At 33.2% G+C, this 27332-nt stretch overlaps 1 protein-coding gene and 2 pseudogenes across 1 annotated transcript; 2 read left to right on the forward strand and 1 right to left on the reverse strand.

Moving 5' to 3' along the window:
• The first annotated feature begins 6856 nt into the window (after positions 1-6856).
• On the forward strand, positions 6857-8800 carry LOC107425096 (L-type lectin-domain containing receptor kinase IX.1-like; annotated as a pseudogene).
• Positions 8801-14098: 5298 nt separating this feature from the next.
• LOC112490581 (uncharacterized) lies at positions 14099-15747 on the reverse strand. Its single transcript, XM_060818880.1, has 3 exons — positions 15403-15747; positions 14906-15332; positions 14099-14181 (listed from the first exon to the last, which is right to left on the reverse strand). The coding sequence occupies exons 1-3, from the start codon at positions 15514-15516 to the stop codon at positions 14099-14101; spliced, it is 624 nt and encodes a 207-aa protein (XP_060674863.1). The 5' UTR covers positions 15517-15747.
• A 6447-nt stretch (positions 15748-22194) lies between these two features.
• LOC107425126 (L-type lectin-domain containing receptor kinase IX.1-like) lies at positions 22195-27223 on the forward strand (annotated as a pseudogene).
• Positions 27224-27332: the final 109 nt, after the last annotated feature.

Consider the following 27332-nt stretch of genomic DNA (forward strand, 5'->3'; position numbering starts at 1 on the left):
TATTCAAAGTAATTTATATTTTAAATTTTTTTATTAGATAATTATATTAATTAATATTATTATTACATTTTTTAAAAGGAGGAGATTCATGGATTAAAAAAAAAAAAAAGTTGCATTAGAGACTAAATTTACATATTTATTATATTATGTGCTTATTGGAAGTTTTAGAAACTAAAAATGAGAGAAAAATAATCTTAACCATACAATAGATTAATGACCACATATTTTATATGTAGACTAAACTTTATACTTGCATTTGATGAAACGCCTAAAGAGTCTATAACAGGGACCCATAAATATTTACCCAAAACAAAAAAAAAAAAAGGGACCCATAAATTACTTTGGTCATCAATAATCTCAAACCGTGTATATCTATCTGGTTGGTTTTTTTTTTTTTTTTTTTTTTCCTTTGTGATATCATTAAGTATTGAATTAGAATATTATATTAAGCTAAGTATTCACTAAATTGACATAGATGATAAAATACAGGTTACTGTAATTAGGAAAACCATATATAAATTGTTTGTGACTCCTTGGCCTCTCTCCATCCAAAACCTCTCTGCTCTCCACCTCTGCATGTATGCCTTCTCCAAGAATGGCTTTTTCAACCCATGTCCACACCTCTGCAACATCATCTTCTTCTTGTTTCTAATCATGAATGCCGAGTCAGTTTTCTTCAACTTTACTTAATTCCAACCAAACATGGCTGACACAGAATTCGGAAATGATACAGTGACAGCCAGTAACGTTGTCCGGCTCACAAAAAATCAAGTTGACGGTGAATTCCTTCTTGTCTATCAGTTTCTTCCCAGTGGAAGCCTTGACTCTCATCTATTTCGCATGGAACGTAAGGTACAAATAGCCCTTGGCTCGGCCTCTGGTCTGTTGTAGCTTCATGAAGAGTGGGAACATTATGTTGTGCATAGACACATCAATTTAAGCAATGTCATGTTGGATTCGAATTTCAATGCTAAGCTTGGAGATTTTGGCCTTGCAAGGCTTGTAGACCATGAAATGGGTTCCCAAACAACAGTTTTGGCAGGCACAATGGGATACTTATGATCAAACAATGGGCATGTAAGATGTTACACTGTCATTGGCGTGCTTTCTCGACTCACGTTCTTTGGACCCAGTCTTTTGCTTCACTTATAGAAAGGAAGCCCAAGCCCAGAATTAGATGAAATTGGGGAAAAGGTTTTTCACCACCTCAGTCCAAAAAATCAAATAAAATAAATATGCACGTTTTGCAGGATACAACTTCCTTGTTATCCAACTCATTCTAATATTTAAGGGAAAATAACATATGAATGATTCTAGCCTATAAACATCCTAACATTTTAGAAACATTTTGAATTTTTTAAAGGCACTCTGTCTATTGTAGAGGAAAGGAAAAAAAAGAAAAAAAAAAAGAGCATATATGATTATTATTATTATTATTATTATTTTGTTTTCGGATGAAAGCATATACTATAAAAAATTTGGACAACTTCTACAAAAATTCCAATGACAAATGAAAATTTATCATTTTACATAGGTAATTAGTGACAAAAATTTTCGTTGTCATATTTAATGATTTGATAATTTCATTGGTGATAAATTTTTATTTTGTTAACTATTTTTATAACTAATTGCCTTTTAAATTTTAAAGGTAAATTTTTTTTAAATTTTTATGATATTAATAGTGATAAAATTTTATGTTTGTAATTAATTTTAAGATATTGCATGTCATAGATAATATTTTTTATGTCACAGATAACTTTTTTTACTTGTCAGTTTATATAAGTGATTGGTGATAAAAAAAAATTTGTCATATTTACTAATTAAATTATTTAATTAGTGATAAATTTTTATTTTGTCACCTAGTACTAATTGCTTTGGAGGGAATTTTTTTTGAATTTATTTGATGACAATGGTGACAAACATTGTTTTGTAACTATTTTAAATATAAATATAAAAGGAAAAGAGAGACACCCCCTCGACGAAGCTTTCTTCTTCTCCAGCCAGCAGCCCCGATGCTTTGCAAAACCCACGCAGGCCGGATTTCCACCGGAAAATACTTCCAATCTCGACGCCGATCCACCACACCGCCGCCTCAGCCACCAAGCCTAGTCTACCAGTGACTGAGCCACGGGGAAAATACTCCAAATGACTGCTCGACGCGCTGGGGAAGAGCTAGACTCGGGCGATCAGTATTTCAATCCAGTCACCGGAAATCAGTGGTTCTCAGACCTTAAGGCCGCCCTTTTCCACCATTAGTGGACTTCTTAAGCTCGAATCGAAGCTCGGATTGGCTCAAAATTTGTTCGTTTGCAAAGTACGAAGGAACCCACTTTGACAGCAACTTTCAGGGAAAGTTTACGGTCACCGGCGGCCACCTTTGAGCAAAGTAAGCTCACAAACTTGTTACTCTCTTTACAAGATTCATTTCAGTATATAATTTGTCCATTATTGTTGGTTCTTTAAGATTTTGCCATTTTTGAGCTGTGATTTTTCCTGGAATTAGATGGAAGTTTCATTCAAGGATACTGCCAACTATATATGATAGTATTCAATGCATGATATTGTACGCTTTTGTTACTGGTTTTCTCCAAGCTCAATTCGTTTCTTTTTCATGACTATATGTGTGTGTGTGTGTATATATATATATATCTATGTTGTTAGTTCCAGATGTGATTGACCATGGTGAACTGAGAGAAAGAAAAGGGCTAGCTAGCTTCTTTTGCTTGGTATACAAAGTGAAGTGGGTGGACAGGTGGAGGGGTGTGTGTGTGTGTGTAAATAAATAAAGGTGGTGCGTATAAATATTAATTTGTAAATTATTATTTTTTTTTTATTTTTTTTTTTTTGGGTTAGAAAATTTGTAAATTATGTTAGTGTAGAAGGAGATGTGTATGGTATGGGATTTAAATTGAATTGAATAGGGGAGTAAATTAAAGGTGGTGGTCGAGAATGTAAAAAATGAATTCATCTATAATCTCCACTGAGCAGTAAATATAGGCAACTGACTTAGTCCCAATATGCCTGCAGCTGTTCCCAAAGAAATTTACTTCTTTCACCTGTTTTTGCCTTTCCCCTTTATCATCTATCTTTTTCCTTATCGTTCACTTTTGCACTATTAATAAATATTATATTCATTTCTTCTTCTGCTGTAAGTTGAAATATATATATATACTAATTTGAGAAGAAAGAATGTGAAATGGATGCTCTGCATCCAAAAGCATATTCTGTCTCATTTGAAGCTTTAAGTTATTTCTTGCTTCCTCTATATTAGGGCAATTTTGAACTCTCCATATTCTATCAGAGTTCAATTCCTCTGCTTATGATCTTACTACCTATTTGCTTCTGCTCTAATATATATATATATATATTATATATATCTACACTATATATATATATACTATAGTGCCTTTTTTTTTTTTTTTTTTTTTTAAAAGAGCTCCATTTTGTAATTAATGTCTGCAGGTTTTACCAACTCCAACCCATTTGGCCATGGTCATGGAATATGCATTTGTCGGCTGTTCACTTTTCCGGGGTGGTGGTTGGTGTATTACACAGTCATGACTTGTTTCTCTTTCTTATTCTATAGGAGGGTGGACTGACCTACACAATAAAAATTGGCAACTTGATGAAGGTAAGCTGCAATATGCCATCGTGGATGGTCTGAGATGGCTTAAAGATGGGAAGATTGCTGGTATAAAAGTTCTTTCAGCTTGATAGATTTTTGGGTGAAATGGAATAAATATGTTTTGGATAAAAAATGGGATACTAGGTATTGGGTTACTATAATTTGGGTATTTGGATATTTGGCAAAGGCTAAGTGGGACACACATGAGTGAGATAGAATGTAGAATATATATATATATATATATATATGCAAAGAGAGAATGTTAATATAATGGGCTAGTAGTAGTGGAATAGGTGGAACTAATGAAATAGCTTGCTAGTTGATTAGCTGATTTGCTTTGTTCATTACAAGTGTTCATACATATATATAGGCAGTGTCTGCACACTCACATAAGTACTCTGTTTGTTTTATATATGGGCATATTATGTAATTGTATAAGCTCTGATTGGTAGATAAAAGTTTGCAATTATTTTTAGAAATAATTTCAGGAATGTACTTTTCATTTATACTTCTTAAAATCTATGTACTAATATTATGTTAGTAAATATTTGGTAAGTTGGTGCCAATGATGCAAATTCAGCAGCTTGAGCAGATGGGCATGCTCTATCTCTTCTGGCTGCCAAGACGAGCAAAGCTGGACCAAGTTATGGTCAAGCTCATGCTGCAGCTGCACACATAAGAAAACGTATCGGGGTTGGAAAAAGAGAAATAAATTCCTAATAAAAGACAAGGTAAATGCCTAAGCTAATTTTATACTTCAGTTTTTTTCCAACTGCCTTGAAAAGAGTAAGTTCAATGAAATATTTGTCCTCCTCTGTTATGCCAATGGTTGCGGCAAAGAAGTTAAAAGTTTTCTTGTCCTGGCCTAGTTTTTAATTGGAGATTTTTCATCTAAGAATTGTTCATATATACTTTTCTAGTCATAGATTTTAATTCATAACGTGGAAACATTAGAATGTTTCAAAGGGACCCACTTTGTGTTTAAATGAGTAATATACAATTTTTTTTACTAAGTAATATAGAAAGTTAACTAGTTTTCTGGGTAAGAAAAAGAAATATGTCCTTTTTCTTTTGCTAAAAAATAATGTCTTACCAGAATTATTGAGAATATAATGTAATTAAGTATTATTAGTTGAACATGGTTGACATGGCTATTATTTATTGATTCCATTTAATTATATATTGGTTTCTTAATCTAAAAAATTAATTTGAAAAAATAAACCTTTTTAAATTGCTAGATGACATATGAATTGCACTTGTGATGATTATCAGTTCTTTTGAGATTTTTATTCAATTTAAATTAAAAAAAAATTAAGAAAAATAACCCAAAAAAAATTGGGTGATCTATTGCCGAATTCAATTTAAGTTATAAATAATTTTGGATGCACCTCCGAAGTTTCCAGTGCCCTAAAATCTATTGGCAAATTTGTAAAAAAATAAAATAAAAAAAGAAAAAAGAAAAAAGAAACTGTCTTTCACTACTCTCCCGTTTGCAAACTCAGGCTAAAACCATAAAACTAAGTGGCTAATTAAATATAATTTTACCGGATGAGCTAAAATCAAAATCTTGTGATTAACGATTCGTCATAATAGAATACGTAAGGATGCTTGTGTAGCAGTACAGATATGGCTACGTACATACAAGAAAAGTCAAAAAGGAATTTCGAAAGCCATATGACTAAAGAGTATTATCAGTGGTAATTGTTGGCAGTGAATATATGGTTTTTATATATATAGGATATACTTCCATATAAATTGTTTTTATTTATATATATATATATATATATAGGTTTAATATGTATATGGTTTTTATATATATATATATATATAGAATTTACTGTTATATATATTATTTTTATTGCTCTCTATATATATATATATCTACTGTTATGTAAGATGGTGACAGTTATCATTAGTAACAAACATCATTTTTTATAATAAATGGTTTAATAAGTTAACTATGGATCCTATCCTTATTTAAGCTTCATCTAAAGATTCAAAGACAAGTGTCCATCGATCCATTCAAAGATTAAGGTTATTTTTTTCTCTTTTTAATTTCAAAATTTCCAAATATAGTTTGTTTTTCAATAAATATTTAGTAAATACATAAATAAATAATGATCAACTACCTATTAATTACAAAAAATCAAAAAATAAAAACAAAACTATAGAAATGTTAAAAATAAAATAAAATAAAAAGTGCTTTTAAAATCTTTACATATAAGAATTGAAGAAGAAATATCTTCTCAAGCTCCTTTTTGAGAGTGTCAGTGGCCTCGTAGAGGCAGAAGTAAAACCAAGTTCAAAATCTTCAAAAAAAATATATTCAAAATGAATGAAAAAAAAAAATCTAAAATCCGTTTTAAATATTAAAATAAAAATTTAAAAATGTGTACAATCACTAAAATAATGTTTCCAACTTATATAAATTAAAAAAATTACTTATAACTAATGTTATTGGTTATGCTTCATGCTTAAACTTGAATTTGTATAACTTTTATCTCAAAATACTCCCTGTTAAAATGCACTTTTATTATCAAAGATTTCTTTTATAAGTATAAAATGTTAAGTATTCAAAATTTTTTATATTTTAAAATCTTTTATTAGATAATTATATTAATTAATATTATTATTACATTTTTTAAAAGGAGGAGATTCAGGGATAAAAATAAAAATAAGAAAAAAAAAAGTTGCATTAGAGACTAAATTTATACATTTATTATATTATGTGCTTATTTGAAGTTTTAGAAACTAAAAATGAAAGAAAAATAATCTTAACCATACAATAGATTAATGACCACATATTTTATTTTATATGCAGACTAAGCTTTATTCTTGCATTTGATGAAACGTCTAAAGAGTCTCCAATAGGGACCCAAAAATTTTTAGCCAAAAAAAAAAATAAAAAATAGGGACCCATAAATTACTTTGGTCATCAATAATCTTAAACCGTGTATATCTATCTGGTTGGTTTTTTTCCCTTTTGTGATATCATTAAGTATTGAATTAGAATATTATATTAAGCTAACTATTCACTAAATTGACATAGATAATAAAATACAGGTTACTGTAATTAGGAAAACCATATATAAATTGTTTGTGACTCCTTGCCCTCTCCATCCAAAACCTCTCTGCTCTCTTCCTTTGCATGTATGCCTTCTCCAAGAATGGCTCTTTTCAACCCATGTCCACACCTCTGCAACATCATCTTTGTCCTGTTTCTAATCATGAATGTCGAGTCAGTTTTCTTCAACTTTACTTAATTCCAACCAAACATAGCTGACATAGAATTCGAAAATGATACAGTGACAGCCAGTAACGTTGTCCGGCTCACAAAAAATCAAGTTGACGGTGACCTTACTGGCAGCGTAGGCCGAGTCTCGTACAACAAAACAGTGAAGCTTTGGGATAACAGTACAAGTATGGCTCACAGACTTCACCACTCATTTCTCATTCCTGACAGTATAGCCTTCTTTTTTGCATCATTTGAAGCAAGACTTCCGAACAATTCAGATGGGAGGCACCTTGGATTATTCAGTCTTGATGAAACTGCTTTAAATGCCTCGAGCAATTTAACTGTTGGTGTTAAGTTTGATAATTTCAAGAATGGATGGAATCCGAGCTCTGATCACATTGCAATCAGTATCAACTCCATCATCTCGGTACCAAATCTAGCAAGGAAAAGTAGAAGGAACAATACCAAATGCTTGGGTAATTTATAATACGCAAAATTCAAGGGGGAATCTAGTCTTTCATATATTGTTGATTTGAGGAATTTTTTGCCGGAACGGGTTAGATTTGGTTTCTCTGCATCCATTGCAATAGGAACAGAAATACAAAACCTTCTTTCTTTGTCATTCAACTCAACCTTGGATGATGAGGAACAGCGTATAAGCTTGGTGGATGAGAAAAAGAAAAGCAAAGCAGAACTGCGGATTGGTTTAGAGGCCGGGTTTAGTCTTCTGGTTTGTGGATTATTTCTAGTTTGGTTGTTTGGAGGAGGGCTTGGAGGAATACTGAAATAAAGGAGGTATAAGGTGCCTCCATGGATGTGGGATTCCAGAAAGGAACTGGACCAAAGAGGTTCATATACTGTGACTTGAGCCGTGCGACCAACAAATTTGCAGAGGAAGGCGTGCTTGGAGAGGGAGGATTTGGAGGTTTCTACAAGGGTTTATTAGCAGAATCCAACATGGAAGTGGCATCAAAAAGGGTTTTAAGAGGATCAAAACAGAGGAAAAAGGAGTACATATCAGAAGTCAAAATCATCAGCCGTTTGAGACATAGGAATTTGGCTCAACTGATTGGGTGGTGCCATGAACAGGGTGAATTCCTTCTTGTCTATGAGTTTCTTCCCAATGGAAGCCTTGCCTCTCATCTATTCCGTAGGAAAGTCTTGCTAATTTGGAACGCAAGGTACAAAATAGCCCTTGGCTCAGCCTCTGCTCTGTTGTGGCTTCATGAAGAGTGGGAACAGTATGTTGTGCATAGACACATCAAGTTAAGCAATGTCATGTTGGATTTGAATTTCAATGCTAAGCTCGGAGATTTTGGCCTTGCAAGGCTTGTAGACCATGAATTGGGTTCCCAAACAACAGTTTTGGCAGGCACAATGGGATACTTTACCCCGGAGTGTGTCACAACGGGTAAAGCTAGTAAAGAATCCGATATGTATAGTTTCGGGGTGGCTGCCATTGACATCTTCTGTGGAAGAAGGCCAGTTGAACAAAAGGCAGATCCAAGTGAGGTAAGGTTGGTGGAGTGGGTTTGGAACCTCTATGGACAAGGCCAAATTCTAGAAGCAGTTGACAAGGGATTGAGAATGTACTTCGATGAACGACAGGTGGAGAAGCCTATGCAAAGTTGCCAGTGCCAATGTATTTTGCACCTCCATTGCAAATGTGTAGATTGTCATATACAGCATCATCTGGTCATCCATATACAGTGTCAGTTACAGATAGAACTCAGTGTTCTTGTAGCAGTTGCACTAATTATTCATCCACGTTGGCAGGCTCTTCTGAAACTCTATTGAAATCTCATAAAGCTGGTATGTAGAATGCCGACGCTTCTTCTTTTGTTTCAAGACAACCGTTTTAAGAAAGGGAAATAAATAAGAAAAAGTGAAGTTAGTGATTCTCAATTAGATATCAATTATTGTGTGAGCTATTCCATATATGTCTGTAACTTGTTGATTAATCAGTAATTCAGGTGGGGTTCGGGACTGTATTAATTAATTCTTTGGTGGCTAACATTTTTTTTTTTTTTTTCTGGTGCAATATAAGGATGTAGTGAAAAATTGTATACTGGTTGTTTGTATTTTTCTTTCTTTTTTTTTTCTTTTATTTATTTGGTCTTCCAAATCTTGTATTTTGCATATTGGCGATTGTATTTTTTTTTTTCAAAATCATAAGGCCATTACACGTTATTGATTATCTACCAATGCCTTATCAATATATCTTATTTCTTTTCTTTTTCTTTTTTTATAATATATACATATATATATATATATATATATATATTTATATCTTCTTCTTTTTTCATTACAACTCGAAGAGGAAGGATTTTCAACAAGGTCTAGATTTGAACCCTGAATTGGAGATATAACCTAGGAATATTTGTTTTCACACATTATTAATATATCTTGTTTCTTGAGTTTGAATTTTAGATACTATATCGTAAACCATATTTTTAAAGTTGTATTTCAAATCATATCATCGTCTATAAATTTAAATATTTATAATTCTGATAAAAAACTAAAATAAAAAATAAAATAACAATAATGAATAATCATTGATCAAAAAAATTGGTTTAAGTTATTGAATTAATATAATTTTATTTATATATTTTGTATGTGTTTTTTTTTTTTTTTGGATAATATTATAATTGGATTATGGCTAAGCTCTTGGGTTTTTTCGAAAAGTAGCCATCCCGTAAATGGTTTTTTGAAGAATAGCAAAAAAATTTTTTTTTTAAAACTAGCCATCTTGGGACAAAAATACTCTTGATAAAATTGAAAATTACGCAATAGATTTTTTTTACCCTTTCCTTCTTCCTCTACACAGTCGTTCATGTTTGTGCAAGGGTTTCTCTAACATGCCACAAACACTCTTTGCATCTCATCTCCTCTCACTCTCATTTTCTTATATTTTCTCATATCTGAAATTAAACTCAAGTAAAAATTTTATCTTTTTTCTTATTAGATGAAACTAAGGAAATATGTGTTTTTTCTCTTTTTTCTTGTATTTTTTGTTAGTTTTGGAATTTTTAAGCTTTTATTTAATATGGGTATGGAATAATAATTTATGAGCTGTTATATGTGAGTTTAAAGATATTTAGGTGGCATATGATTTGAAAATGGGGGAAAATTTATGTAAAACTGAAAAATTGCATAAAACAGTAAAAACGAAGGAAATTTGGTGAAAAAAATGAACTTCCGCCATTTTCCTCTAGTTTGTCTGTTTTCGCAAGTTTGTCGCTAATTTTTTGCCAATTTTCCGCCAGTTTTCCGCCAGTAGGAAAAAGCTATATTTGGCCCAAAAAAAAAAACAGAATCAACTTTTTTAATAAAGTTAATATGTTTGTTTAGTATTATTCAAATTTTTATATATTTATTGATTTAGTTTAATGTTATTCATTTAATTTTGTAGTAAAATGGAATATGATGATATTGTAATTACGGTTTTATACAATGGAACATTGGTACAAAATGATGGTGGTAATTGGGAATATCGAAATGGTAAACATATAATGGTTTCCGTCGGCCAGAGATGCACAAAGTCAGAGTTAGAGGATGAGATTTTTAATTCTATTAAGATAGATCGAAATGAATATTTGCTAAAGCTAAAATGGATATATGGACGATGTGCAGAAAAGTTGAATCCTACAGAAATACGCTGTGATAGGGATGTGAAATGCTGTCTTCAAGAAGTGAAGAATGCAGGGATGATAATGATGCGGCCTCCAATGTATGTTGAGGTGATTTTGAAAGTTGAACGTGTATGTAGAAATGTTCATCAAACAGCCTTTGCTTCGAATAGTGGGAGTAATCTTCATTCTTTTTCTTGTCCTCCAATTGGCGTTCGACTACCATAAGTTTTTGGTACTAAACCTATTCAGTCTACATCTCAGGAAATTATGCTTCAAGAAACTCAATTTAGAGATCAAGTTGATGTTCGTGGGGCCTGGACATCATTTAACATCCACGAAAGAGTTGATGTTGGAGGTGACTATGCTAAATGGTTTCCTAACGATGAGAAGTATGAGCAGTTGCATAATATTGATCATGATGAGAATTACAATGCACCAGGGGATGATGTTGATCATAATGATGTAGATTTTGTCATGAGTTGCCGGACAATGATAATGATATGCGTCCTGAAATGAACAATGAAGGAGTTGATGATGTTAGGGTTCATCATGCTACAAGTGACCACATATCATCGAGCAACAGAAGTGGTTCTATGGCCATATTTTCGTCAAAGTTCACTGGCTGTGAGAGCATAGTAGTTGGACAATTATTTCACAACAAACGTGACTTACAGAATAAACTGAGTAACTATTGCATGCGAGAAAATAAGGAGTTCAAGGTGACACAGTCAACTACACAACGGTATGAGGTTGTATGCTTGGAAAATACTTGTAAATGGTGACTACGTGCAACCACATTTAAAAATGGAGAAATATTTGTTGTGAGAAGTTTTGATAATGTACATAGTTGCTCGTTAGATATCGTGCATCGAGAACATAAGCAGGCCAGTAGTCGGGTTATCGGGCAATGTATCAAATCTAAATATGAAGGTATTGAATGTGTTTACAAACCCAAAGAAATTCAACATGATTTTTTGCAGAAATATGGGGTGAATATAAGCTACAACAAAGCATGGAGAGGTAAAGAGTATGCACTTAACAGTGTTAGGGATCTCCAGAGGAGAATTTTGCTAAGTTGCCTGCCTACTGTTATGAGTTAGTGTCAAAGAACCCTGGGATTTTTACACGTATCAAAACAGACGATAATAACAATTTTGTATATTTCTTTATGGCGATTGGAGCAAGCATTAGGGGATTTAAATCCCACAAAAGACCCGTGTTGGCTGTTGATACAACTACATTGAAAGGGAAATACAAAGGGTACATGTATATTGCATCGGGCATGGATAGCAATAAACAAATATATCCTTTGGCTTTTGGCATTGGAGATGGAGAGAACGAGCAAGAATATACATGGTTTTTCCAAAACCTCAAGGATGCCATCGGAGATTTTCTGGATTTGGTGTTTGTGAGTGATAGATACCCCACTATTGAAAGGGCATTACGCAAAGTTTTTCCCAATGCATACCATGCGTTATGCACGTACCATATAAGTAGAAATATTAAAGTAAATGGACATGCGAAAGATGAAACAATAATACAATGTTTCATGCTTGCAGCTAGTGCATATTTGGTTGAAGATTTTGAGTTTTATATGGGGCAAATTGAGGCAAAAAACAGTAAGGCTACCCAGTACATTCGATCATGTGACCCTACAAGGTGGGCATGTTCTCTTTCTCCATGTAGAAGGTACACTATCATGACCACCAATATTGCAGAAAGCTTGAATGGTATTTTGCTAGATGCTAGAGAGATGCCAATAGTAGTATTAATTGAGCACATATGGAATTTACTGCAAAGGTAGTTTTATGAGCGACGTACTGCAAGTGCAAAATTGAAGAAGCCTGTGACTGACCATATGGAAGAGCAACTCAAACTATGAAATTTAGAGTCCATCAGACTACGTGTGAAAGTCATTAATATGCATGAATTTCTTGTGGAAGGTGGGAGTTTGAGGGGTACAGTTAATCTCCAATAAGAAACATGCTCATACAAAGTCTTCGATCTTGATCAATATCCTTGTGATCATTGTATTGCTGCTTGCAGAGACCACAAAATTGCTCCTTATGGTATGTGTTCTCATTACTACACCGCGGATGCATATCGTGCACCTTATGATGAGTCCATTTACCCTGTGTTAGATGAAAAACAGTGGCATGCCCTAGATGACGTGGCAAGTCATATTGTTCTTCTACCAAGATGGACACATAAGCGAGCTGGTAGGCCGAGGATGCAATGCATACCATTCGAAGGTGAAGATGTTATTGGACATAGATGTAGCCGATGTGGTGGCGTTGGACATTATAGGCAGAGATGTACGAATCCATTATCTTATGCTTCGAATTAGAAAGTTTTAATTTAGTGTTATGGTTTAATATGTTTTGATAATTATTTCATATCTTGGATATTATATTTTCTACTCCACGGTGGAAGATTTATTAGCAATCTTTTTTTATTTTGAATTTAATCCCAAATGAAAAGAAGCTTTCTGGAGTTGATTTTCAATCTTTAGTTTACATCTCATTTTATGAAATGTCCAAATGATTTTGAAAAGAAAAACAAATATATATCTTTTTTTCTTTTCTTTAAAATGGTTATTGATTTTAAATGTCAATACATTTTTTGTTAAATCCATCTTCATCTTATATAATATTTGTCTCCACTCTCAATTTTTTTACCCCACTATTAACTTAAATAATCTATTAAAAATTGATTTTCCAAGTGGAGGAAATTAGTTTCTGATAGGAGTAAAAATTATTCAACGATTTCCGGTTGGAGAAAATTTTTTCCAACAGGAGGAAAATGATTTCCGCTTGGAGGAAAAATTTTCCGCTGGGTGGAAAATTATCCAGAGGCTTAAATTGATCTCCATATGGGATTTTCGACTGGAGGAAAATTTTTCCTCTAGGAGAAAAATTTTTCCGCCTAGAGGAAATATTTTCCGACAAGTGAAAAATTTTTTAGAATTTACAATTGAGCTTGTAAGACGTTTGTGCATAATGGAATTCTAACAAATAAACATGGCACATTTTCTATAAAGTCAATTAGTTATCCTTACATCAATAACACATCGTTATCTTTGTTAAATGAACATTATAAACGACCATTATCTTTACAATTAAAAATCTAATATAATAAAAAATATGCATCTATAAACATGACAAAAGGAAAGAAAAATGCATCACCACCCAGCTCATATGCTTAGTTCTTTGTTGTAAGCCTCATATGCATACTTCCTCCTAAAGAACTCCATGTCATCTTGTGTGAATGTCACTGGTAATCTAGCATGTAAAAACTCGATGGTCTTGAGTGTAAACATGCCATAATCACCATTACAAAAAAACAATTATTATAACATATATTAGTATTATTAGAACCATATTCAATAGTTAATATTTATTCAACAAACATGTACGTATTAAGGGGCTTTACCCATTACTTTGCTGAGGGAAATTTTGTGCCAATTCACATGTAAACTCATCAACAGAGTCTACAAGATCCGGTCGCTGCTCATAAAAAGATACAGACCGCAGTAAATAAGGTAACATAATGCATAATTTCTAGAAATAAATTTCTCCCCTGTTTCGATTGCCAGCCTTATTTGAGTCACACACAGTCATATGATACTCTTTCAAGTCCATGTGCGCTACCAGCCAATGTATGTTGTGCTTGTTTAGTGGAATCAACAACTGTCAATACATTGCAGGATTTCAGTTAGCACAACAAATAAAGGAAGGCACATGAATAAATGAATAGTTAACATTACACAATTTGGACATGTATATTGTACATGATTTACGCATTTCCATGGCTTCGACTCCTTCATTCAAATACCCAATACATATTCTTGCATTGCATATGAGAATTGGAACGTAGATGGATTGGCGAGGAATTTTCCATAACACTACTCAATGTATACCTACAACAAAATAAATTATTAGTTACCTAAAATCACAATAGCCATATATAGGACACTTGGCCTTTAATACATCTTTACTTACCCAAAATCCTCCATCTATCACCTCAAAACTAGGATAAAAAACATCAGGGAATCGATTGGCACGTACACGAACTAAGTAAGGCAGGACTTCCATATGCTGCATTGAAAGACGAGTTAATTTTAAATTACATCCATGCAATTGAACAACTATCTATGGAATTTATCAAATTATAAAATAAAAATCTTGATCAAAAAAATACTTACATCGTGATTCAGCCACTTCTCACTGATTATAAGCAACTAGAAAAAGTCTTTACCTGTAGACAAAATGTCCATATCAACCTTTGCTGCCCAACCGAACTTCATAAATTGGTCAAAATTTTTTACAAATCGCGTGGGTACTGGTTTGTATGGGTTGAACTTCAAAGTAAAAGATGCACCGGATAAAGTGCGTTGTAGTTTTTTCCACAAGCCTCCAACACTGTAAGGAGTTGCAATAGCTGCTGCCGCCTTCCTATCCCACCTCCCAATATCTATACTTTGCTTAGCAGCTGCTGCCTTTCTTGCATGTCTCCCGGCTGGAAACTTTGATGGAGACACTTTCTCGATAATCGTAACACTTGGTCCTGCATCGTCTACAATGAATGGACATGATTGTCTATCAACGGGGGTCGCATCAGGACCAAACTCTTCCTTATTTTCATCCCCTTCAACGTCCGCTTCCATCCCATCTCCCAACCCGTCAGAACCAACTTCCACTCCTTGGTGCTTCATTAACTTATCAAGCTTGGTCTCCAAACTTGCAAACTCTCTAAGCATGGCGATTCTTAAATCCTTAACGTCTTGCTGTACATTAGCCACTTCATCTTCAAGGATAGTTAATCTCTCTCTCAAAGGTACCTAAAAGAAACAATAATGATTAGTACTTGCAATAATAAAAAAGATAAACATTCATACAATTTATTCAAACCTCATCATGGGATGGAGTCGTTGGAGGTTGGGATGGAGTCGATGGTTTAACACGAACATGAGCAGCAACTCCTGCAGTCGATGATGAAGGCTGGTCTGTCGGCTTATCTCCCATTCGTCGCCTCCCTCCTTTACCCTTACTTTCCACAGATGCCTGTTTTCGTTTCTTACTTCTTCCACTACTTGTAAGTGGAACACCTTCATCTTTTTCACCATGACTTCCCTATGGTGGCTTATCTCAGACAGCAGGTGCAACACTATATGGGGTAGTGTCATGATGTACATCCCATGCAATTTTGCCAATATATGCACGCTCAAATTCAGTTACATTCATTAAGCCATGAACAGGATACTGCAAAAGACAAAAGGGATTATCATCAAGTGATTATTAAGTAATACTAATATTTCTACAAATACTGCAAAAGTCTATAAATAATATTACTATGTTGGAATGTATATATATATATATATATATATATTTATATTTGTACATATAAGTGGAAGAAATCATATACTTACATGACGATGATCGAAGAGTTCAGTGGCCTTCTCAAATATTGGCACTTGTGAAATATGCCAATTAAGAATTCTAGGAAATGCCATGTCCGGCAACTTCTTTCCAAATGCTTAACCTAACGAAAGAATTGTCTCAAAACCCCAAATCTGTCAAACAATTAATTAATAATGAATAAGTAAAGAAATACACACCATAAATACAAGTGTAACAAACTTTAAATAATAGTGTAACAAACTTACCATGAAAGCCAAAGGAAACCCACAAAGACTATAACTCTTTGACTTGCTTAAAGCCATTTGCTCTCTATGCTCAAAAGTACTCTTCAACGATCTAATGGTGGTGGCATATGATAAAGTACCCCATGGATAGTTATTGAAGTACTCTAAATTGTCCACCATCTCCAAGTGATTATGGGGTGTAGTGGCCATGCTTTCTTTGCCTAGAAGAACTGTCTCTAGGAAATATAATAAAGCCAACTTCAATATATCATCGTCGGCTTCATCATCGTCTTGACATTGTGCGGTCATGAAAGCTTCGGTTATCTCTGAGTTAGTGACCTTTCGCTTTTCGTCAAAATATGTGTCACTAATACGAGTAGAGATGTTAACTTGCCTATTGGTTTCGTAACCAAACCATAGACTTATAATTATGGTGAAGTCTCTCCACGTAAATCTAGCACCACACCCTCCAAAATTGAATACCACAGAATCCTTGTCGTCGTAAACACATTGCCTATACAGCATGTTGTTGATGATGTGGCCACTAAATTGTATCTCGTTGGCCTTCAAAAAGTGGCCAAAACAACTATCCTCGAACTTCTTTATTTGGGTTGGAGTCAGCTTGAACTTAATATCCGACACGGCTTTTCAGAAGTTCGATCTACAATTAACCTTTGCCCTTGTTATCTCCGAGTCACAAAACCTTCATTGGTAATCTGAATCCATTTATCTGCAAATCAAATACAACAAAGCATAACATATGGAGGAAACGTTTTTTCCAACATGAGGAAAGCTTGGAGGAAAAAGTTTCAGCTTGGAGGAAAAAATTTCCTCCTGGCGGAAAACTTTTTCCTTCAGGCGGAAAATTTTCCAAAACCTAAATGACATACACCTAACGGGATTTGTGTAAAAATATAATGAAAATGGCTAAAGAATCTTTTCGAACCAGTGCATATGTGGATTTAAAAACTACAATATCTTCTATATATTAGTGTACATTATACATTATGAAACAAACCAACTATGGGCATGTGACATTGCTTCCTACGGATAACCTATAGTTCTAACACATATATTATGGTTTCACATTCAAACCTCCCATTAAATTCAAACAAAAACACAACTTCATAATAGTTTTAATTTCACATTTCACATTCTAACCACACAACACAAACATTTCCGTCACACCAAATAACACAATATTATAAGCATAGCTCATAATGACAAAGGTTCAAAATTGAGCTATTTATAAAGAGATGACTTATCATCTCTAAAATAATCCATCATGGAAATTATCAACAATTCTGAAAAACCATTCAATCAGCACAAATAAACGTTCTCAGATTAGTTCGTTACATTAAAGCGAAATTAGTTTACAACATTTTTCTGTTTTAATCAGAGAAGCAACTTACATTAATGGGGGACAAACCGCCACCAATGCTTCTCTATTTATTTATATATATATCTCTCTCTCTCTTTCTTTATCTCTGTAAGTGTGTGTGTAATTTTCTCAGCAAACACTTGTAACTCTAACGATGGCAACTTTTGTCCTTCAATTTTCTGCTCATTCCATCACTTGCTTCTCCAATGTTGAAAAATATAGAAAATCAATATTAGTAAGGATCCCAACAAATCTTTCCTTCGACAACTACTAAAGATAAAAGAGAAATTCCAGCACCTGAAGGCAAATTACAACAACCTCTATATAAGATCAACAGGGGTAGAAAAATAAATGTAATACACAATTCATACATATTTCCAGTTGAAAAAATGCATATGTGAAAATGAAATCCAACAAGTTATATGTTTTTCAACGTATGCTCAATGAATCCTAGAAAAGTAGAGAAGGAAATGTGTAGGCTAGAACCCAGAGGTATTGACCACAACAATGACAAGCAATTTCAATGATATAATACACCTACAATTCACGAATTGAATTAGAACAGGTTACTAATTCAGAAAAACAAATTAGAATTACAGGATCAATAATCCCATATACAAACAATTTTCTAAGAGCAAAAACCATATTTGCAACTTATGTAACCTCTTTTTTCTATACATGTATTTTTAAACTACATCTGAATTTAAGCCACAGAAATATAAAGAGGTTAATTTCTAAACGACATCCTGTTTGCATAGCCTCTTAAGTTTATAAAAGACATGCATATTATAATTGCAGATACACAGCAAGAGGCTATTCAAAAAATTAGTAAACAACTAGATCTTCCTTGCATTGTTAAACCATAAAGTTTACATGCTTAAGCAAGCAGAAATAATTTTCTATAAGATACTTAAATGGTGATTTTAGCAATCAAAATCTTCTCATTCTCAAGAAAATGTCTCATTAATAGCTACAGGTGTTTGCTTTGTCTCCCACAAAAATCAAGAAAAGGTTTTCTGGAACTAGAAATAAAGAAATCCATGGACCAAGAATAATATTATGCATATCAAGCTTTTAAAATCAAGTTATGGTATCTGCTAAGGGCTTGTAGAGAGTAAAAGAATGATTTCTTCACCTATATGCTTCAACTATAAATGATGAGTTGCACATCTAAAAACTTATTCAGGTACTTAGAGAAGAACATGCCAAATGCCTATAGAACACCCTAACCATTTCAATTTCACACTACTTCCCAGATATATATGCGTAGCACTGATGAATTCCCTTCCTCAAATCATCACCATGTGGACTAGACTAGAGAGAGTAATTGGCACCAACTTACATAATAAAATGAAACAGTCAACATCAAATATTTAGGCATGTTATCCAAAACAAAATGCCCTCAGAACCGTATTAGACACAAACACAACCACTCTCATCGTCGTCTTCATCACCATCATCACCTCCACACCCACCAACACCTTCACCACCACCACCACTAATGCTGACGCTGGAGATCTCCTTATCAGACATAGACATCAAAGTCTATTTATCTATTATATGTAGAAAACTTTTTTCCTTATCAAACCTATAAAACCAAAAAAAAAAAATGACAAAAAAAAAACCACTTTTTTGGTACATAATGTATAAAAATGAAGAGGGAATAATAAGGAAAACAAAAACCCAGTTGAGAACGGAATCAAATTGAAAGTTTTTATAGGGAATAGGTGGAGATGTTAAAGTGAAGGTAAAAAAATAATAATAATAATAATAAGAGAGCGAAACTAACCTTTGAAGAAGTTGGACTATACATCATAAACAACGGGAAAGGAGGAAGATTTATGGGTCCCGAGCTTCCTAGTTTGGACTTGTGAAAGTGGAGGTTGCTTCTTCAACCTCAATAACAAATCGAAAGAAAGGAACTGTGAGTAGAGTCGAATGGTGTGTTTCGAAAGGGAAAGGCTAAAAGAAAAAGGGAGCGAAACTAACCTTTGAAAAAGTTGGACTGTGCAACATCAACAATGGAAAAGGAGGAAGATTTTTGGGTCCCCAACTTCGTAATTTGGACTTGTGAAAGTAGAGGTTGCTTTTTCAACCTCAATAATGGATAGGAGGAAAGGAATTGTGAGTAGGGTCAAATGGTCTATTTCAAAAGGGAAAGGAAAGCCCTAGCTGTGTTTGAGTGATGTGTTTCGAACGGGAAAGGTAAAGCCCTAGTGTGTTCGAAGGCCTTGCTGTGTTTCAAAAAGGAAAGGAAAAAGGAAAGAAGAGAAAATAAGTGTTTTGGTAGGGAAAAAAGATTTAAAATAATAATAATAATAAAGGGTATTTTAGTCCGGATGTCCTAAAAGGTGGCTAGTTTTTTTTTTTTTTTTTTTTAAATGGCTATTCTTCAAAAAACCATTTATGGGATGGCTACTTTTCCAAAAACACCCTACGCTCTCCTTTCTGTATGACTAGATCCTTGTGTATGATCAAACAATGGGCATGTAAGATGTTACACTGTCATCGGCGTGCTTTCTCTACGCATGTTCTTTGGATCCAGTCTTTTACGTCACTTACTTAACAGAAGCCCAAGCCCAAAATTAGATGAAATTGAAGGAAAAGTTTTTCCCCACCAAAAAATCAAATAAAATAAATAGGCACGTTTTGCAGGATACAACTTCCTTGTTACCCAACTCATCCTAATATTTAAGGGAAAATAATCTATGAATCATAATTCTAGCCTATAAACATCCTAACATTTTAGAAACATTTTGAATTTTTTAAAAGCACTCTGTCTATTGTAGATGTAAAGGGGGGAAAAAAAAAAAAAGAGAAAGCATATATGATTATATATGATTATTATTTTATTTCTTCTATAATCATAAATGTTTCAATTGAGCTTTCTAAAATCAATTTTGACATATTTATAATTTTTATTTGAAAAATTATTTCAATGTGGTTCAATTGAGTTAAAGTTAATGGATTCCACCAAATTAAGGTTATGTGCACCTCACTTGACCTATCAAAAATTATTTTTTATTATTTTTTAAATTTTATTTGTTTATTTTGTACTAGTAAAAGAAACAAATAATTTAGTATCCCCTAAAATAACTTAATTTCATTTTGGATCCTTAAAATCAATTTTTTCATATTGATAAAGAATATTAGATGTTTAACAAAATTTAAGAGCTAAAAAAAAATTAGATGCTAAAAAAATTTTAAGAACACGACAGAAATACCAGATAGTAAAAAAAAATTTTACAGTCTTAAAAAAATATCAAATATTTAAAAAATTTGAAGAGTCCAAAAAAATACCAAATAGCAAAAAAAAAAAAATTAAAGTATAATAAAAAAATATCACATATTCAAAAAAATTCCGAGAGCTTCATAAAAGTATTAGATATCCAAACAATTTTGAAAGCCAAAAAAATTACCAGTTGGTTAAAAAAAATCTGAGTGTTTGAAAGAATACTAGATATTCAAAAAAAAAAAAAAAAAAAAGAAACCAAGAACCCAAAATAAAATAAACTAGATGTTAAAACAAAATCTAAAAGTATGGAAAAAATCATGTGGTAAAAAAAATACTGGATATTTAAACATTTGATACTTTTATTAGATTCTCGAAATTTTTTTTAATATCTAATATTTCTTATCATGCTTTCAATTTTTTTTTTCATCTAGTATTTTTTTGAACTCTCAGATTTTTTTTGAGCCTTTGGTATTTTTTGGTATTTTTTGATATTGTCAAAATTGTTTTTAGTATCCTGTCTTTTTATTGCGTTTTTAAAATTTTATCAGCATATAATTTTTTTTTTTTAAACTCTTAGATTTTATTAAATATCTAATATTATTTATCAATGTGAGAAAATTGATTTTAGAGACCCAAAATGAAATTCAGTGATTTTAGAGGATATTAAAATGTTTTTTTCTTTTACTCCCACAAAACAACAAATGAAATTTAAAAAATAATAAAAAATAATTTTTGAGTGCACGTGACCCCAATTTGACGGAATTCATTAAATTTAACGCAATTGGACCACATTGAAATAATTTTTCAAACAGAATATATCAATGTGTCAAAATTGATTTTAAAAAACTTAATTAAAATATTTGTGATTATAAATGATATTAAAGTGCATTTATCCCTTATTATTATATTATTATTATTTTTTTTCGGATGAAAGCATATACTATAAAAAATCTGGACAACTCCTACAAAAATCTCAATGACAAATGAAAATTTATCACTTTATATAGACAATTAGTGACAAATTTTTTTTTTTGTCACATTTAATGATTAGATCATTTCATTGGTGATAAATTCTTATTTTGTCAACTGTTTTTGTAACTAATTGCCTTTTAAATTTTAAAGGTAAAATTTTTTTAAATTTATATGATATTAATAGTGATAAAATTTTATGTTTGTAATTAATTTTAAGATATTGCATGTCACAGATAATTTTGTTTACTTGTCAGTTCATATAATTAATTGGTGATAAAATTTTTTTTTGTCATATTTAATGATTAAATTATTTAATTAATGATAAATTCTTATTTTGTCGCCTACATTGGTACTAATTGCTCTTTTGGAGGGAAATTTTTTTTGAATTTATTTGATGACAATTGTGACAAACATTGTTTTATAACTATTTTAAATATAAAAATAAACAGAAAAAGAGAGACATCCCCTCGATGAAGCTTTCTTCTTCTCCAGCCAGCAGCCCCGATGCTTTGCAAAACCCACGCAGGCCGGATTTCCACCGGAAAATCGTTCCAATCTCGATGCCGATCCACCACACCGCCGCCTCAGCCACCAAGCCCAGTCTACCAGTGACTGAACCACGGTGACAGTACTCCAAATGACTGCCCGACGCGCCGGGGGAGAGCTAGACTCGGGGATCAGTATTTCAGTCCGGTCACCAGAAATCAGTGGTTCTTAGATCTTAAGGCCGCCCTTTTCCACCATTAGTGGACTTCTTGAGCTCGAATCGAAGCTCGGATTGGCTCAAAATTTGTTCGTTTGCAAAGTATGAAGGAACCCACTATGACAGCAACTTTCAGGCGAAGTTTACGGTCACCGGCGGCCACCTTTGAGCAAAGTAAGCCCACAAACTTGTTACTCTCTTCACAAGATTCATTTCGGTATATAATTTGTCCATTATTGTTTGTTATTTAAGATTTTTCCATTTTTGAGCTGTGATTTTTCCTGGAATTAGAATGGAAGTTTCATTCAAGGATACTGCCAACTATATATGATAGTATTCAATGCATGATATTGTACGCTTTTGTTACTGGTTTTCTTCAAGCTCAATTCGTTTCTTTTTCATGACTATATGTGTGTGTGTGTATATATATATATATATATATATCTATGTTGTTAGTTCCAGATGTGATTAACCATGGTGAACTGAGAGATAGAAAAGAGCTAGCTAGCTTCTTTTGCTTGGTATGCAAAGTGAAGTGGGTGGACAGGTGGAGGTGTGTGTGTGTGTGTGTGTGTGTGTGTGTGTGTGTGTGTGTGTAAATAAATAAAGGTGGTGCGTATAAATATTAATTTGTAAATTATTATTATTATTATTATTTTTTTTTGGTTAGAAAATTTGTAAATTATGTTAGTGTAGAAGGAGATGTGTATGGTATGAGATTTAAATTGAATTGAATAGGGGAGTAAATTAAAGGTGGTGGTCGAGAATGTAAAAAATGAATTCATTCTGTAATCTCCACTGGGCAGTAAATATACGCAACTGACTTAGCCCCAATATGCCTGCAGCTATTCCTCAAGAAATTTACTTCTTTCACCTGTTTTTGCCCTTTACCCTTATCATCTATCTTTTTCCTTATCGTTCACTTTTGCACTATTAATAAATATTTTATTCATTTCTTCTTCTGCTGTAAGTTGCTATATATATATATATATATATATACTAATTTGAGAAGAAAGAATGTGAAATGGATGCTCTGCATCCAAAACAAAACCATATTCTATCTCATTTGAAGCTTTAAGTTATTTCTTGCTTCCTCTATATTAGGCAATTTTGAACTCTCCATATTCTATCAGAGTTCAATTCCTCTGCTTATGACCTTACTACCTATTTGCTTCTTCTCTAATATATATCTATATATATATACCTATATATATTATATATATTTTATATATATCTACACTATATATATATATACTACAGTGCTTTTTTTTTTTCCCCCCAAAAAAAAAAATGAGCTCCATTTTGTATTTACTATTTTGTAATTAATGTCTGCAGGTTTTACCAACTCCAACCCATTTGGCCATGGTCATGGAATATGCATTTGTCGGCTGTTCACTTTTCCGGGCGTGGTAGTTGGTGTATTACACTGTCATGACTTGTTTCTCTTTCTTATTCTATAGGAGGGTGGACTGACCTACACAATAAAAATTGGCAACTTGATGAAGGTAAGCTGCAATATGCTATCGTGGATGGTCTGGGATGGCTTAAAGATGGGAAGATTGCTGCTATAAAAGTTCTTTCAGCTTGATAGATTTTTGGGTGAAATGGAATAAATATGTTTTGGATAAAAAATGGGATACTAGGTATTGGGTTACTATAGTTTGGGTATTTGGATATTTGGCAAAGGCTAAGTGGGACACACATGAGTGAGATAGAATGTAGAATATATATGCGAAGAGAGAATGTTAATATAATGGGTCAGTAGTAGTGGAATAGGTGGAACTAGTGAAATAGCTTGCTAGTTGATTAGCTCATTTGCTTTGTTTATTACAAGTGTTCACACATATATATAGGCAGTGTCTGCACACTCACATAAGTACTCTGTTTGTTATATATATGGGCATATTATGTAATTGTATAAGCTCTGATTGGTAGATAGAAGTTTGCAAATATTTTTAGAAATAATTTCAGGAATGTACTTTGCATTTATACTTCTTAAAATCAATGTACTTTGCATTTATACTTCTTAAAATCTATGTACTAATATTATGTTAGTAAATATTTGGTAAGTTGGTGCCAATGATGCAAATTCAGCAGCTTGAGCAGATGAGCATGCTTTATCTTTTCTGGCTGCCAAGACGAGCAAAGCTGGACCAAGTTATGGACAAGCTCATGCTGCAGCTGTGCAAATAAGAAAACGTATCGGGGTTGGAAAAAGAGAAATAAATTCCTAATAAAAGACAAGGTAAATGCCTAAGCTAACTTTATACTTCAGTTTTTTTCCAAATGCCTTGAAAAAAGTAAGTTCAATGAAATATTTGTCCTCCTCTGTTGTGCCAATGGTTGCAGCAAAGAAGTTAAAAGTTTTCTTGTCCTGGCCTCGTTTTTAATTGGAGATTTTTCATCTAAGAATTGTTCTTATTGCTTTTGAAAGATTGTTCTCAATATTGATGGAATTTTATACTCTGATAGTGTGATTATTACTGATTCTCATATAACTATGATTGATAGATTTGTAATTAGTGGTTGGGAAGTTGGGGGAATTGAAGAAGAGGTCGGAATGCTTGGCAGGTAAAGGACAACTTATAGGAACTTAAGAAGTCTTGAGCTTGTTCTTTACTGTTTGCTAATTAAATTAGTTTTCTACTCAATGATTCATTTTTTTTATTATATAGGATCCTTGGAGACTATATTAATGAAATGCATTGGAAGATGGAGATTGTGAAGTTTTAGTGGGTATAGGCAACCATCTTGTATATGTATTTATTTTTTCCCTAGAATTACAAACTGTTTTTGTTTATGTTTTTCTTTTAATGTAATCTTGTTGTATTTGGTACACATTATATGGTATTATTTGTAGTACAAGATAACCGTTTAATAAAGTATTATTCTTTTATGTTAATTGTATTTCAAAAGTATCATGTTATATTTGTAAATGATAATTAATGATTGATATTATTTTTAGTTACAAAACTATTGTCACCAAATAAAAAATGTAGTTTCGGTGACAAATGCTGAGTGTATATATAATTATATATTTCCAAATGTTTGTTTGACATAAGGAATAGTAATAACCAGTAAAAGAATAGTGAAATTCGAAACAAGACTACAGTTTTAGCCATAGAGCTGAGGCCAAAACCATCCACAGAAAACCTCCTGGTATGGAGGCAGTGTAATTGGCGTCCACGAAAGACCATTCTTTGGCAAATATAACACAAACTATTGACATGTCTCCCAACTTCTTGTCTTACAAATGTTTATTTTGTTTTATTTTATTTTATTTTTTTCCCGAATGTTTATAGTTTCTGTCATGTAGTGAAGAACAAGTCAACCAGAGGGGCCTCTTCTGTTCTATATTAAGGATTAATACCCTATGTTTTTCTTGTGTAGCTCTACTTTGGATAATCTTGAGGTGCACAGTGAGGAATAAGGAAAAGGAGGTAGACGATGCCTCCATGGATGATGAATTTCAGAAAGGAACTGGTCCAAAGAGATTCACTTACCGTGAACTGAGCTGCACAACTAACAACTTTGCAGAGGAAGGGAAGCTCAGAGAGGGAGGATTCAAAGGTTTATGAGCTGAATCGAACACAGAAGTGGCAGTGAAGAGGGTTTCAAGAGGATCAAAGCAGGGGAGAAAGGAGTATATATCAGAAGTGAAAATCATCAGCCAGTTGAGACATAGGAATTTGGTTCAACTCATTGGTTGGTGCCGCGAACTAGGCAAGTTCCTTCTCGTCTACGAGTTTCTTCCCAATGGAAGCCTTGATTCTCATCTATTATGTGAGAAAGTCATGCTAACTTGGACTGTAAGGTACAAAATAGGACTTGGCTAGGTCTCTGCTCTGTTGTACCTTCATGAAGAGTGGGAACAATGTGTTGTGCATAGAGATATCAAGTCCAGCAATGTCATGTTGGATTCAAATTTCAATGCTAAGCTTGGAGATTTCGGTCTAGCAAGGCTTGTAGACCATGAATTGGGGTCCCAAGCAACAGTTTTGGCGGGCACCATGGGATACTTAGCTCCAGAGCATGTCACAATTGGTAGAGCTAGTAAAGAATCCAATGTCTATAGTTTTGGGGTGGTTGCACTAGAAATCAGCTGTGGAAGGAGGCCAGAAGGCAGATCCAAGCCAGGTAAGGCTGGTGGAGTGGGTTTGGGACCTCTATGGTCAAGGCCAAATCCTTAAAGCAGTTGACAAGGGATTAAAAATGGACTTCGATGAGCGGTGCATGATGGTTGGTGGGCTATGGTATTGCCATCCTGACCCTGCTAACCGGCCATCTATAAAGCAAGTGATAAATGTTCTGAATCTTGAAGCTCCATTGCCTAGCCTGCCTGCAAAGTTGCCAGTGCCAATGTATTATGCACCTCCATTGCAAATGTGTAGATTCTCATATGCATCATCTGGTCCTCCACATACAGGGTCAGTGACAGATCGAACCCAATGTTCTTGTAGCAGTTGCACTACTTATTCATCCACATCAGCAGGCTCTTCTAAAGCTCTGTTAAAATCTCATGAAGCTGGGATGTAAAATGTCAAAGCTTCTTTTGTTTCAAGTCCACCAGCTGAAGGAAAGGAAATAAAATAGGGGGAAAAAAAAAATAGCCGTTAGTGAGCCTCAATTAGATATTAATTAATGTGTGTGCTCCTTCATCCATGGTAAGAACTTCTTGGTTGAACTATAGTTCATTTGGGGATTGTATTAATTAATTCTTTGGAGTCTATATTAACAAAAAACAAAGATTGCAATCTAAAGGATGTAGGGATAAATTGTATACTGGTTGTTGTTTAGCAGGTTGGTTGCTTATGTATTTTTGTAAATCATTTGGTCTTCCAAATCCTGTATTTTCTATATCAGCAATTGTATCTTTTTCTTCCTTAAAACGACCATGGCCGCTAC

This window comes from Ziziphus jujuba, chromosome 7, assembly GCF_031755915.1.
Source record: "Ziziphus jujuba cultivar Dongzao chromosome 7, ASM3175591v1".
NCBI lineage: Eukaryota > Viridiplantae > Streptophyta > Magnoliopsida > Rosales > Rhamnaceae > Ziziphus > Ziziphus jujuba.

Excerpts from the sequence above, each read along its gene's own strand:
- LOC112490581 (XM_060818880.1), bottom strand. The coding sequence starts at position 15,516 with ATGGGAGATAAGCCGACAGACCAGCCTTCATCATCGACTGCAGGAGTT. Across the intron at positions 15,333-15,402 it reads CGACTCCATCCCATGATGAG|GTACCTTTGAGAGAGAGATT; the intron begins GTTTGAATAAAT and ends TGTTTCTTTTAG. Across the intron at positions 14,182-14,905 it reads AACTCCTTACAGTGTTGGAG|TTGTTGATTCCACTAAACAA; the intron begins GCTTGTGGAAAA and ends ATGTATTGACAG.